This window comes from Balearica regulorum, chromosome 4 (assembly GCF_011004875.1).
Source record: "Balearica regulorum gibbericeps isolate bBalReg1 chromosome 4, bBalReg1.pri, whole genome shotgun sequence".
In the NCBI taxonomy this organism is placed as follows: domain Eukaryota; kingdom Metazoa; phylum Chordata; class Aves; order Gruiformes; family Gruidae; genus Balearica; species Balearica regulorum.
This window is the reverse complement of record NC_046187.1, coordinates 13,979,014-13,993,905: the sequence shown is the minus strand read 5'-3', so window position 1 is coordinate 13,993,905 and position 14,892 is coordinate 13,979,014. Positions and strand designations below refer to the sequence as shown.

At 36.3% G+C, this 14,892-nt stretch overlaps 1 protein-coding gene across 3 annotated transcripts in view; it reads left to right on the top strand.

Moving 5' to 3' along the window:
* The window catches only part of INPP4B (inositol polyphosphate-4-phosphatase type II B), a 335,694-nt gene that overhangs the window by 219,887 nt on the left and 100,915 nt on the right, over positions 1 to 14,892 (top strand). For 2 of the 3 annotated variants that reach the window (XM_075751208.1, XM_075751207.1), the window contains exons 11-12: positions 2,427 to 2,499; positions 8,834 to 8,981. In XM_075751208.1, the coding sequence (XP_075607323.1) occupies positions 2,427 to 2,499; positions 8,834 to 8,981 (221 nt within the window). Of the gene's footprint in view, positions 1 to 330; positions 411 to 2,426; positions 2,500 to 8,833; positions 8,982 to 14,892 lie in introns of those variants that run through there. The other variant, XM_075751209.1, reaches the window with a different exon arrangement.

Below are 14,892 nucleotides of genomic sequence, written 5' to 3'. Positions count from 1 at the left end.
CACAAAGTTAATTAGAATGATCAGCTGTACCAAATGTCTAAATTACTAATTCCAAATTGGGTTAAGAACTTAATCAAAAATTTCTGGAATGAAGTACTCTGTACACTTGATCTCCTAAACTAAAAATTGTTTTTCATGAAAATGGACAGAGTAATACTCTATGCTCAGTTTCCTAGTCTCTCCCCTTCTTTAGGAAAAAAAGAGCTGATTTTGACCGTAACTGACCATATTTAATCAATCCTGATCAAAAAACTGTCCATAGCGACACCATAAATTTGACTTCTTTTTCCCTTGGACAGTTCCTCTGTTTTCTGCCCTTGAAGTCCTGTTCACGTGGATTTTTATGTGCAACCTGTGCCCACAATACTGAAAACGTGGAAAGAATGACAGACAGGCAAGCCAAAGAAGAGGTGAATCCCCTTGCAAAGGGGCAGGTTCAGCTGCATTTCATGGGAGCACACAGTGGTGGGGAAAATCAGCAGGAGGGATGGCACAGCGGTGGTGCCTCGGAGTGCTAGCACAAGGCAGCGTTGACCAGAGGGTGTATGTAGGGATTCTGAGTTGGGGTACTCATGGTGTGGGACAAGAGGAAGGACAGAAGGGCTCGGAAAGAGCAAAAATGCTCTTAAGTAGTCAGGTTGTTGGAGGTAAAAGTGGTGGAGACTGGAGCTAGAGATTATATGGGGGACATGGATTTGAGAGGGATGGACAACCAAAGGAGGGAGGGTGGAATGGATTGGCTGTCTCTATGATGACAAGAGGTTTGGGCTTGGGAGAGATACAGAAATGACTGCTCAGAGGAAATCAGGGTTTGAATGACTGGCAGTTAATAAAAAGGTCTCTTTAACCGAGTCCCTGACTGATGGCAACTGATGTACCCATACAGAATTGCCGCCTCCTGGTATCTCTGCCTTTGCAGCCCCATTCTCACTGACCGAATTTTTGCAGCCCTCATACTATAGTGTACTGTTATACACTATGGTGTATTTTGCTCTTCATGAAAAAAACACATAAAACCCCTCAGAAATCTACTTTAGATAATGCTATAGGGAATGTAAAATTAAGGACTGTGGTTTTTTGTTTGGAAGTAACATATAAAAATGTATTTTTTGAGAAAAGGGTGTTGTTCTGAATATCTTTTCTTCTTGGCCAAAGCAGTCTGCTTTTGGGCCAGCCTCTGAGGATAGGTTTTACACTTTTTTCACCATTATTCTCAAAGGACCTCAACAGCCTTTTAAAACAATGGACCAGTGGGACCAGTTCCAAAGAAGCCAACAAATGCTGTGAAATCGTTCTGGTTTTGTACTATAAAAATTCCACAAGATATGCAACATGAACTGTTTTTTTCAGCCTTCTCGTTCATTTTGCAATTCTTCCATTTCAAAATGTGGAAAAAAGACTTCTCACAATGATTTGAGATGCAATTAATGAGCTGGGTCTAGCTTGGGGGAGCCAGAAGGCATTAATAGTATCTTTTTAGGGGGTTCTAATACTTGTCAAGAAAGACCAACCTTGTGACAGCTGTATTTTCTGTGGTCTTTACAGGAGTCCTTTCTTTTGTAGATTAGTTGCATCATGGAGTCTTAGTTTATATGTTCATAGTGAGGATGCAATTATGAGAATGTGGAGTTATTGAATTACTTAAAAGAAGTAAGTTCTGAATTAGGATTGCTAACTCAGTAGATAAACTACGTGCAGGGAATTCCTCGTGGAAGAGTAAGGCAACAGTTAAATTCAATCTGAGCTATCAGCTGATAGAGAGTACATCATGTCTTGCTCTTTGCTTCAAGCTCTGCAACAGAACTGGAGAAGCCCTGGGAACAGAGCTCCCTATCACCTTTAGAGGCTATCTCACTTTTTCCTGATTGGGGAGAGGAGGAGCATTAAAAGTATACATCCTAGTGCATTTAACATAGGCTTACACCAGTTGATTTTTCCATAAACTTTTTATACTTTTATTCATTAATCTTATTAAAGAAATCTTTCAATTTGCTTGTATAACAAATGACTTTAATCACAAACTGCAAGCACATTTTAAAGGCTTTTTGTCGTTCCTACTTTTCCCTTGTTTAAAAATTCGTGGAGTGCTTTCTGACACTGTGCATGTGAAAACTGCCTTGTCAAAAGAAACTTCTCTGAAAGCACAGAACTTTTCAAAAATTATTTTAACCTCTGGCATTGTATGGGTAGAAAACCTTTCTGACTTATTATGGAATAGCTGATCATATTTTGCCATTTTCTCTGCTATAATTCTGATTGTGTTACAGTATATTGGAACAGAAATATAAAGATAAACATGTAAATAATAATTAAGGGTTGAGAAGTTATATTATCAGTTATGTTTTTCAGTCTACTATTTATAAACTGCTATGAATTTCCTTGTGACACCTGAATGTGCTACATATGTGGTTGCATTTCTTTTGTAGTGTGCATTGGTTCGTGAATGTACAGCCACTGAAGGCATAAGTGGTAAAGACAACTTGCCTTCATTAAATGCAGGTAAGTATTCTAACATCCATAAAAGATGACTGTTACAACCTACAACCTGAAGAAATCACAATCATATATACTGTATATGGGGCAGACCTCTTAAAAGACTCTTCAAATGATGCACAGATTTTTAAGGTTAATATTTTAATGTTTTGTACATAATTGACAGTATCATTTTACTGAGAAATGTGAGGAAAGCTTTCAGAAATGTCAATTATGCTTTCTGAAACACCGCTAAAATCTCCCACTCCTACATCTTTACTGTTCAGGGATTTTCAAGACTGTCAGTGACTTCAGTGGGCATGGAATTAACCTCATAAGTTTTTGTCATGTCATTGCATGACATTCTGTTAAAGTAATTACGCATTATTTGCAACTGAATACCCTGGAGAATTAATCTCTCTCACAGCTGATGAAGTGGCCATTTCAGTTTGATCTGGAAGCTATATGTCCTAAAATGAAGGAAGCTGTTGGCAAGGCATTCTCAATTTTAGGTCAACTCTGGGCTTGAGTGTACAGTGTTGAATAGATCTATTTCTCTTTCATTATACTGAGAAATATTACATGCTGATATGCTGCACCATAAAAGTTTTATTAGCCCAAGTTTATGAATCTCCATTACTCTACTGTAACAGTGTCACAAATAAGTTATATGGGTCATCTGAAACTACAGTGCTGTCAAGAATTCTATGTATTTGCTGCATACAGTTGAAGAGAAATGTTACTGAAGTTTTGAAACCTTTTAAAACCTTTACTGAAACTTTTTCATATGACTTCAATGGTAGGACAGAAGACTTACTAGACTAGCTTTGCAGTCTGAAGGAGGCACTAGAAACCTCCAAAAAAATAGGTTTCTCCATGTATGTATCAATGCTGTAAATTTTTTTTTCTGTGATTTGTTGAGTCTAGATCAGAAGCAGGGAAAAAAAAATTCTTTAAAACTGCCATTACTTTTCATTGGTTCAATTTGAGACTATATATGTTGGAGGAAAAAATACTCCTTGAGAATTACTAAATGCACAGGAACCACATCTGGCTCCTGAAATTCCTGAAGTGAAAATAGCTGGAGGCAGGGGAGAGTATCTTGCATCTCTAGGTGTCTATTTATGGCTCTTCTTGGAGACAAGATACAGAACCAGTTGAACGATTTGGTCTAACTCAGTGCAGCCATTCTTTGATTCTGATTCTGTATGTCATCCAGATAAGCGGGTCGTAAAGAAATGACATGTCTGGTCAGAGAAAATGTTACTGAATCACAACTGATTTTTTTCAATTTGCCACCTCCGTTGCGTGGGTTTGATTGGGGCTTTTTCTTGGGTTTTTTTTGGATGGGGAAATGCTGTAATTTAGGCAATGTACTTTATTGGAACTTCCAAGGTAGCTGTCAGTTTTATGAATAATGAAGTCTAGATCACTTTGTCAAGAGTGTTTGCACATGATTCTACAGTATATCTAGACAACACTTAACATTTCTATATTTATTATTCTCATGTACAAACACAGAATATAAAACCTAACCCTCCACTCAACATTGCTAGGTTTATAAAGTCAAACATACTATGGAGGTGTTTTGTCATTTTTTGTTTTTTAAAAGAGTTGAGGGGAAAGAGCAGAACTGCAGATGCATAAGCAAGAAATGACAGCAGGCAGGATATTGGAAAGAATTCTCAGTCGCAGGAAGTTTGTTCTAATAAATACTTATTCTTCAGTCTGTTTCCTGTACTTGTGACTTCTTTTCACCCCAGCATTGCCTCCACTTCCCTGCTGACACCTGGCACTAGTTCCAGGTTTTGTCAGTCCCACTCTTTTTATTAAATTCCTGATTTCTTTCCTTAGAAAATTTTAGCTCTCCTTTTGTACTCTGTCTCTGCCCAACCAGTCAGACTTCTTCCCCAGCATGCTTCCATGACTGGGCTTCATGTGGATCCAAAGCTCTCTGTGTTGCCTGGAGACTGGCTTTCTAATACGAGCACCAGCGGTGCCCTTCAGCGTATTGTACCACGCGCTAGCTTAGCTCTGCCCCAAAAATGTATTCGTCCACTCTGTAGGTATGACATGTTCATAATTTTGTTGGTTTTAGAAGCTGGAAAGGATGCAAGAATTTTCAATAAAGGTAGACGTTTGGTGCATGTATGAGGTGCTTAGTTCAATTTTTGAGTTTTTACATAGTGAGATTTCTTTCCCAAGGCCTATGTTGTTGTCAGATCTCGGTGGATTCCCATGGACATGGTAAAATGCACATCTCTGTAAAAGATTTACTGTCAGAATTTAAGTTTATAAAGCACAGAACTTTCTGTTGCAGATTTCTGGCCTCATTCTGTGCAGCTGGACCATCTTAAATGAAAATTTTGAAAAATGATCAGTTTAAGCCAGACAGATTTCAGTGTTGTAGAATTAGAGGCAATCAAAAACAAGGACTGAAGGGAAAGGGAACAGTGTCAATAATGTGGTAGAAGTGTATTACAGGCAACCTGATAACATCATCATTGCCTGCACTGCTTTCCCTGTTGTGTACATATAGAACCATCTACAGTACAGTATATATTCCATATACATATGTATTTAGTACATGTGTATACTGTTGTAAAGATTTCTGGTTCTTTCTGTCTCATGTTATCTGTCAGGCCTTCAAAACTATGAAACTGAAAAAATACCCCTATGTGAATCTTTAAGCCTGTAGGCAGAGATGCACATTGGCATTCTTCTGAAATTTAAATCTTAATATAAGGAACTCGCAGCCCTCAAGTGAGTTATGAGGCACTTACTGAGTGAGTGGGAATGAGTATCATATTTCACAGAGGCTTATCACTATTCCATTTATACCCCAAGAGATTGAATTTATGTGTCTCAAAATTCAGTTATTTATTTATAACACAGCAGAGTTTGGCAATTGTTTGCATGTAAACATATTGCGCTTTACAATAAGAAAGGGAATAAAAGTAACTGAAATTAAGCAAAAATTAAGAAAGCTGAAATTACTCTTCCTGAGATGATATGCAAAATACACCTATCCTACAAAGGAAGATATAAATAGAAACACTGTTAGTAAATTAGTATATGGCAGCGGTATGCTTTGATCTATGTTCAATAGGGAACAAATATGAAAACGGAGTATTCAATCTTTTATTAATTTTTTATTTTACTTGCAGGGGAAGCAATGTGAAGGATATTGCACAGAATAAAAACCACCGAGGTCTTTAAATTTAAAAATGAGAATGTCTAAAAATATGGATGGTTAAATATATGGCATTGGATTTTAGGCTTCATGCCATAGAGAAAGGCTTTTAAAATAGAGTTTTTCTCTTTTTAACCACTGCAGTTCATCTGGAATGCCTTTCATGATCACCATCTAAATACAGGAAGGATTACCTTTATGAAACTCTCACTCATTTTAATAACTACTTTGTATAAAATCCAAATCTAGTCTTGCCATTCTTGCTGTTTAGGTGGTTTTACATGCCTTCTGGATTTGTTTTTTAGACAACTTGTTGTAATTATAAAGCAATTATTGTTTTAATTGGAAAGGAAAACACATCTGAGATTTTTATGGAATCACATGACTTCAGTAGCTCTGTTTATAAGAAAAACATAAAGTATTGTGCAGCTTTTAATGACAATCTCAAGTTTTAGCAATAATGCAGATGGGAATTATTTAGATTCCTTGTGAAAACAAAATTCCCAGGCTTTTTTCTGAGTTTGTAAATGAAATTTTCTTCATAAACCTGTGGACAGAGGTTTTGGCCATGTTTTAAAACTTGCAACACACTTGAGATTATCCCCATCAGAAAATGGAGGATAGTACCTGAAAAGCGGTTTAATAATTCTAACAATGACAAAAGTCACAACTTCGGATCCACATTTTCAAAGTAATTCCTAGTCTCCCTTGCTATCGCGCTGCAGTCCTGTTGGGATTTTGTTTGCTGTTTGGGTTTTTCCTGTGATGGTAGTGGTGATAGTGGGGATATGAATGAAAGAGATTGTGGAGTACGTATGTGCATTAGGTTCTCACAGACAAATGTGAAATTTTGAATGTAATAGATTCTGAGTGCAAATCTAAGGGCTGTTCTTGGAAAAACATCCTTTGATAACTTCTCAGGAAGCAGATATAAAAAGGTAAAATAGAGAAGGGAGGCTTTTGTGTCTGAGGCATCATCATTTGAAACGTCCTGGTAAAAAGGATCAGCCTGCTTACTAGTGAACAGGTGGCCCTACAAAAAAAACAAAAACCAAACCAAAACCCCCCACACAAAATAACCCCAACCCAAACAAATGAAAAAACCCCACCCCCCCAAATGAACCCAAAATGATCATTTGTTTTGGCAGGTTTCTCTTTAAGGGTAGATCGGAAATAGCTCTTAGTCTCTTGAGGTCTCCCTGACATCTGAAGATTGTTAGTCTCTGTCTTGTTAATGGCAGATGATCGGTGCCGTGTATCTACTTTGTCGATTGACAGAGGCTGTCAATATTATTGACAAAACCGATTTCTTTAATTAGAAGAATCTCAGCAAAAGAGGAGGAAAATAGGAAACCATTATAGCATATTTTAATCAAGTAATATAATAAAGCCCAGACACTGAGTGTAAGTTGATCATAGGCACAGGACTTCGAGATGCATTTTTTTGTAGCAGACAATAGTGAAGTCTGTGCGGTGAGGATTCTCAAACTGTAAAATGTGTGTAAAGATGCTTAAACATTGAGGTATTTGGGGTGTTAGTAGTAAAGAAAAATTGCTGTTACTCATATGGCATAGCTATCAAGCATCTATTAGGCTCATTCCATAACAGTAAGTCAGAATTTAGTTTTTCTAAGTAAAATCACTAATAAATAAAGGTAAATTACTCTAAAAAGTCTTCCCATTTCTTATCCAAGACTAATGATTAAAGACATCTCAGTAGAGTGATGGGGAAAGAAAACAGTACATCTGCAATTACTCAGACATGATTATTTACAACTTTCCTTTCTTCATGAGTTGCCAGCAACCATTTTATTACAGATATCTTTCAATGTGTGGTCTCGTTTTAGGCTTTTCCTAAAGGACTTCTGTTAAAAAACAGTTTGATTAGACAGACAAGACAGTTTGTGTATCTTCAATAACTTGGTCTGTGTTTTTCATTCTCTATAAATCAGCCTACATAGACAATAATGGTGGCAGTGAGTTGTGAAGCTGAAATTTCTATTAGTAGATGTCGTTTTGACAGCAACAGTTTCCTCGCAGTGCACATAAGAAATGCATTCCTTTGAGTTATAGACCATTCAGTGGCAGATCAATGGGAGCCTGCTCTAAGGCAGCTTTTTCCAGAAGCCCGATAGAAAGGTACTGTTGGAGAATTTGGATGGCTGTCCAAAGTCATTCTGAGTTAGGAAGCAGTGGATGTGTGTGTTAAATGACAATCGTTTGTCTCCAAGTAAGCTTATCAAAGTAGTCAAACAAAACTTTTCTTTCTCAGCTTTTTGTCTATTTGTTCTTTCCGGAAAATTAGTTATAAGAGTAAGGTAGGGAAAAAAAAAAAGGAAAGGAGAGAGTAGAAATTTTCCACCTTTATTATAGATCATCATTGTAAGACCTGAATGGAAACATAACCAACATGTGAGAGCTTTAAGATAAAAAAATCCACAGTGAACTTTATGCATAGCTTTCCAAGACATCAAGTAACATGATTTTTTCCCATGTCAAGTTACGATAGTGATCTGAGAACACTGTGCGTAATGTATTTACATGATTGTTATATTTATTTTTATGTAGTGGCAGTCTCTTGACTATGTCGATGATCAAAGTTGACTCTAAAATGGCATCCTCTTGACCACGTTAATGGTCAAGTTTCCTTTAATGTAGGTGCACACCATGTATTTGTATTAGTGACTTCTGTGTGTGCATATCATGGAGAAGATGATTAGATATAGCTCAGCTCTGAGACATGCTTCACTTGTCCCATGCAATTTATTAGCAGTACGAGTGATTCTAGGAGATGGTAAGCGATGGCGTTGACTATATGCGAGTTCATTGTTTATTTGTGTATTCTGTTTTTCCTAACTGTATCTTAAGTGCAAGAAGAGAGAGCATAATTTACATTCTCACTACACTGAAATGCTAAATTCACAGGATATCTATTGTGTGGGTAAAATGTGATTTGTCTAATGTACTAGTAATACTTTGTCCTCCACATGCCACTATAATAAATTAAATAAAAATTTAATGTTTTTAATAGAATTTTAATGGTTGTAAAATTAATTCTGGAAGCAAAGGGGGAAATAATGTATTATTTTTGGATGAAATTATTGTCATAAATTTTCAGAGATTCATATAACCACAGTAAAGCAATGATATAATTTTTCCTCTCTGCAGTGTTAAAAAACCCAATCTGTAAGTTATATAGATTCCCTACTTCTGACAATAAGTGGATGCGGATCCGGGAACAGATGGCTGAGACCACCCTCTCTTTCCATGTTCCTAAAGAACTGATCAATCTGCACATAAAGGAGGATATGAGAAGGTAAGGAAAAAGAAGTAGCAGCAATAGTAAATATTAGATTTTATTTTTCTGAGTTGGAATAATGTGATGAGCTAAAAATATTAATTCCTAGTATGAAATAGGCAAGGTACAGTGATCTTTTTTTGGCTGCTAAGAATTTACAGCTGTAACTGAACAACTGAATTCGTAGCTCAGAATTTTTAGGACTCCCGTGACTTCATAAGTTTTGAACAATGGACTGTGCTAGAGTGCGGTTGAGACTTTACATGTGTGAGCATCAACATTTGGTTAACAATATAAATATTCTGAAAACGTAACATTTTATAAACAAACAACATATGACGATGGTGTGAACTACATTGTAGCGTGTTTGGCTTTGTGTCTGGGCAGTGCTAGTGTCACAGACAAACATTATGCAAGCAATGGAAAATGACGTGTTTGGAGTTAAAGGAGCAATGAGAATATAAATCATGTTCTTCTAACTAATGTAAGTTAGCTGGCATAAGAAAAGGACACCAAAATAATGTAAGTTTGAAACCTTTTGCTTATGTTTGGCCTTGTAACCAGGAGAGACATCTGAGGATTATTATGTACGGCCTGGGAAAAAAGAGGATAGGGAGTGCAAGTGTCCCAAAATCCTTTGTATGTCCAAATTCCCAGTGCAGCGACTAAAATGGCAGCCTGTCCTTGAATACTTGTAAGCTCTGCTGATATAGTTGTGGAAAAAAGCAATATTCTAAGCAGTCCGGGGCTTCCCTGAAAGCATACCTTCTTTTTCCAGTGATAATGGATGATGTAGAAAGTGTCTCCTCATGAAAGTTGCCTCACACATAGGTGGGCATCTGGTCTCGTGTGTAAGAGTAACACCGTGAGCTGCATCCCAAAGCCATCCTCGGCACTTTCAGGCAACACTGTCCATCAGAGGGGATTGCCTGTGGTTGTTTACAGTGGTTGGTTGTCCTGCAATAGGAGCTCCTTTTTATTCAACCCATCTGCTGCTTTTGTATGATCTTTTTATGCCAATAGAACAGCATGTGGGAGATCAGAATCTTGCTTTTAATAAAGTCAATGGACTGATACATGCTTATGCATGGTGATGATGGGTTATAAAAATCATATGAATTGTTATAATACTTTATTTTATTCATTTAATACTGTGTTTAGGCATTTATGGCCTGATCTTGTTTAAGAACACTAATGTGTAAGGGTTTTTTAGTAAGCAGTAAAAATAGATTATGCTGACTTGCACACTTCATCCACTTCCCAGATTTTCATTTGCCCCATGGGTAAATGCCTTTTAAATGTTAGAGGATTACTTTAACCACTTTTACTACTACTTCATTATTCTCTCCAAAGGCATAATGCAAGCAATAGCGCTTGCTGTTATTTCATATTATAGCATTCACCTCCTTGTATAAAGTCATAGTAAAGAATCACCAGGGTTTGTGGGGTTTTTTTGTTTGTTTTTGTGTTTGTTTGTTTGTTTTTTTTAATGATTATTCAATAGTCACCAAAATAAAGAAAAGCTTTGAGGAAGAAACAGAAGTAAAAGTTGGTCAAAGATTAAGGCAAGTGGTTCCAATTTTCCTGACTGCCAGTGTGGTTAGCTGTTCAAGCCTAGTAGAAAGCGTGGGCGTGAGGGAAAGAGAGACAAAGTGATTGTATCAATCTGAGGGAGGAGGTAAGGCCAACCAAGAGGAACAACAGCTTGTGATAGAATACTAGCAAATGGTGGTAATGGGGACATCTGTGTCACTTGTCATTGTGTAAGTGTGTAGGTTGGAGCTTCAGCTTTGTATGGGCTCTCCTTTTTGAAATAATTGCAAAGATGTGTGCTCTTGTGGACTCCTTACATTCATAAACTAGTGAAACGATGTTAGGAGGCTATTGTTATGTTAGTTCTTGAGCTCGTACAAAACTTACACTGTACCATCGTGAGGCTATTCTCTTCTGAAGTATTCTTCTCTGCATCTTTTTTTCCCCAGTTGGTATAAAAGAATAAATATTTTTGTCTCAGAGGGCACTTCTTATCATCCTCAGCCTGTTTCATTTCATTCTTATTGTGGCTTCAATATAGTCGGGTCTGAAACAATTACCTATAAAAATATCCAAGTAAAGTGTTAATCCCATTCAGTATTGTATTTTAAATTGTAATTTAAATTCCCTTTTCTCATAGCTCTTAAGATTGTTTATCTCTTGATAGAGCTACAGGGTTCTTTATTAACCAAACTTTTTCATTTACTGACATGATACTCTGAAATATGTAACCTCTAAGGGTGTTTAACACTGTTTTTCAGCATGGAATAATGTTTTTGAAGATACGCATGCATTAAAGATTTTATCCTTCAAACCTCCCTGAAGAAGTTTTAGTAGGAACTATATGGGCATTTTTATTGCTCTAATAAGGGCCATGCAGTCTGCTGGTTTTTATTAAGAAATTATTTCTGTTTCCTCTTTGAGGTTTGCCAATGAGTTCTTCCCCCTGTTTTTAATATTTCTTTACACAAATCTCATCCAGATATTTTGCATCTATGATACGAGATTTACCAAGTAGTTCTTTGAATCTAATGATTATAAAAAACACTCAGTAGTTTACAATAGTTGTTCAGAAAGTTGGTTGACCTATGTAATCTAAGCTTGCAGTTGTAGATAAAATTGCATTAGATCAGCATAGCAAGAGAATTAGGAGACTATAGTAGAAGCTGCAGGGCACACGTCTTTCAGATTTGCCACTAAAGCTCTTTTGAATCCCTTAGAACCAAACTCGGCTTTGGCAGAAAGGACATTCCACCTACTTATGACTGAATTAGGTCCATGGCATTTGGGGTCAGAACCCATAAACAAATTTCAAGGATAAATTGCTGAACTCTCCTTGAACCCTCTCTCTAGAGTACAAAGCACACAAGCTTTCCTCCTGCATCAGGAATGGCTATCCTGTCCCAACTCCAGTAGCCTTTTCTTGTGCAAATCTATGCTGCTTGTCTGTTTTCTTTCTTGTAACATTACAGAATGAGGACAAAGTTCAGACTGATTGATGTATGTTTTTCTACTACCTTTTAATACACAACTTCTACAGAGAAATGGAGACCTGGGCAGAAATGCCATGTGTTGGAAGTAGACATTGGTTTTCCCAGACCTTTGCATGTTATTTTTCACACGACTTACTTTTGAGCAATTGCACTCGAAAACTTTGTATTGAAAAGAGGCAATAGCATAAAGAAGTTATTCTGAGTAAACTTACCATGACTTCTGAAGCTGTTTGAACCAAGCACTTTTAGGCACTGTCAATATGCTATCCACTTAAGGACTTTTAAAATCTTCAAGTAATGACCTAGCACAAATGTTGAAAGTAGTAATTTTTTCAACACTTTAAAAAAATCTCCAAATTTGTCAGTAAAACATAGCTCAAATATATGCGTATGCAGTATTTACCCCATTGTGCATCATAAAGGATGGAAAACCTTTGTCATTCTCCATCAGTTACTGGATAGAGGAATACAAGTATACGAATGTAAGTGTAACTTGAAGTTTTGTGAGTGATGTTTAGACACTTGTCCTCCTCAAACATGATCAGTTTAAAAACCATGAATTTATAAAAGCAAGGATAAAATATATTGTAATGGATGAATACTACATAATTCTCTGTCCTCTTGATTTCACTGTTCATACCTAATTTTGGAAAAGACGGCCTCTGTGAAAGTTTAAGAGGCATTTTCATGTCAGACTTAATGAAGTAAAATTTGCTGGGCTTTACTTTGTTATTGGATGTTTAAAGTTGTAGTGCACCGGAGTGGAGTAACATTCCTGGTTTGTTTGGTGATAGTTACCTCTACATAACATTACCTATTATTCAGCAGTGTTGAAAGCTATAAAATGTTAACTTACATTCTCACTTTTCTGTCAGAGAGAGATTTTTGTTGTTGTTTTCTGCAAAATCCACCCAGGTTTTAAGATTCCAGAAAACCGTTCTGTACCGGTCAGCAATGCTGCTCAGAGACTGGCTGCTAAAATTTCCAGATGTTATATTTGTGTACAGCATACCCCGGTCTTAAAGAAGTCCATACTGAGCAAATGATATAACTTGTAGGTCTTATTAGTCTCCTACAGTGTAGTGAAGGACAATACAAAACCAAAGCAAAAAATAATCTTGTTCTCAAGATTATAATTGTTTTAACACACTCAAATTCTGTCATCACAAAAAGCATTTGAATTTTACTAGAGGTTTGCGCTTAACAGTACGTATCTGTGGTTCTAATAGCACTAAGTTGGGTGTAATTTTGTCAGTTCATGTCAGTGGGGGTGCGGAGAATATAAATTAGAGGCATTAAGGCACTAAGGTGATAAAAAAGCTTTGTACAATTTTATTATGTTGCTCATGTCATGAAGGTCCTAACTGTTTATTTTGAATGAGGTGCTCTGATTAATAAATTGGGGAAAAAAGAAAATGGAAAGCCACAAAACTGTTTAAATGCTTGAGTAATTATGCAGTTAATAATGTGATTAATCTTCCTCCATACATGATTCCAAGCTGAAAGAAATGAAGTTATAAACTATAAAAGTAAAATGTTTTTGCTTATATCGTAGACCTGAAGCAACATTGTCTTAAGCTGATTCCAGTGTTTCCTGATGAAACAGTAAAATTTAAAAAATAACCAAAGAAAAAACCACCTAAACCAATACTATACACCATTGCTAGTTATTAAAATATTATTTGGGATTGAAGTGTAAATTCCACAGATGCCATTCTGAGTATTACTGAATTTAAGACCCTCTGCAGTCGTGTGATGCAGGAGAATTTTCCTCTGCTATTAAATGTGAATCACAGAATTAACCTCAAATGATCATGCTGTTTGAAGATCTTGAGTCTTTCAAAGATAAACCCAGGTAATAAAATATCCAAGGAAGGGGAAGAGTTTTCAGGCAGACAGGAAGAAATCAGTTTAATTTAGCTTGCATATTGTCAACACTTTCGGATAATAAAAAGGGGGTGGTGGTGGATAAAAATGCAAAAGGAACTTAAAAACTCCAGCTCTCAGGAACGGTATATAAGATTCTAAAGCCTTTGCAAATCTCAGTCTATTCTCCACATATACACAGAAGAAACAAGTTTTTAAATATTTTTAATGCATTTGGTGGCTTGTTTCTTTGGGGGTGGTTTTGTTTGTTTGTTTTTGGTTTGGGTTTTTTTTTTTTTGTTTTTTTTTTTTTACACAAATGTTTAAGGCATGCAAAAGGTAGGCACAACCTTCATTTTAGTTTTTTAGTTGCTTGTCAGGTCAGGCTTACCAGAACCTGAAACGGTTTTCAGAAATTCTATAAAAAGAGAAATGCAGCAACTGCTTTCAAGAGGTTCTAAATTAAAACTATTAGGAAAGAAAGAAAAATACCCTTTTATTCATTTTTGTGGTAGCTTCCTCAGAGGGAATTAAATCCTCCTGAGTAATTATTTGTCTGGTTTAGAAACTATATAGTAAAAAGGCTATGATTCTTTCTTTTATTTCTGGAGAGAATGTTATATTGTTTTGATGGGTTGTTGCCTATATATCACAGGATCATAACTTGTAGTAAAGAAAAATGAGAGTAATTTTATCTGCTTCTGTTCTACAAAAAAAAAAATGAAATGGTTGTCCATAAACATGTACACTTCAAAGTTTGTTAGGAAAAATAATTCCTGTGCTCCTTTCCTTAGAAGGAAGCTTCTAAGCTTCCTTTACTTAGGAGTGATTGAGTCATGCCCCATAGCTTATGGTGTATATTTACTCCAAAGCTCCTGTTTGATAAATATTCAGAACTTTGTTGCCTTTATAATATTGTAAAACCTTGCAAATATAATCTGCAGAAATGTCTCATCTTGTTTTGAATCCTGCTAAGCACTTTGCTTCTGATGTTTTGTGAAGGTGGATTTCAGAAGCTAATTTTGCTTGGTGGAGAA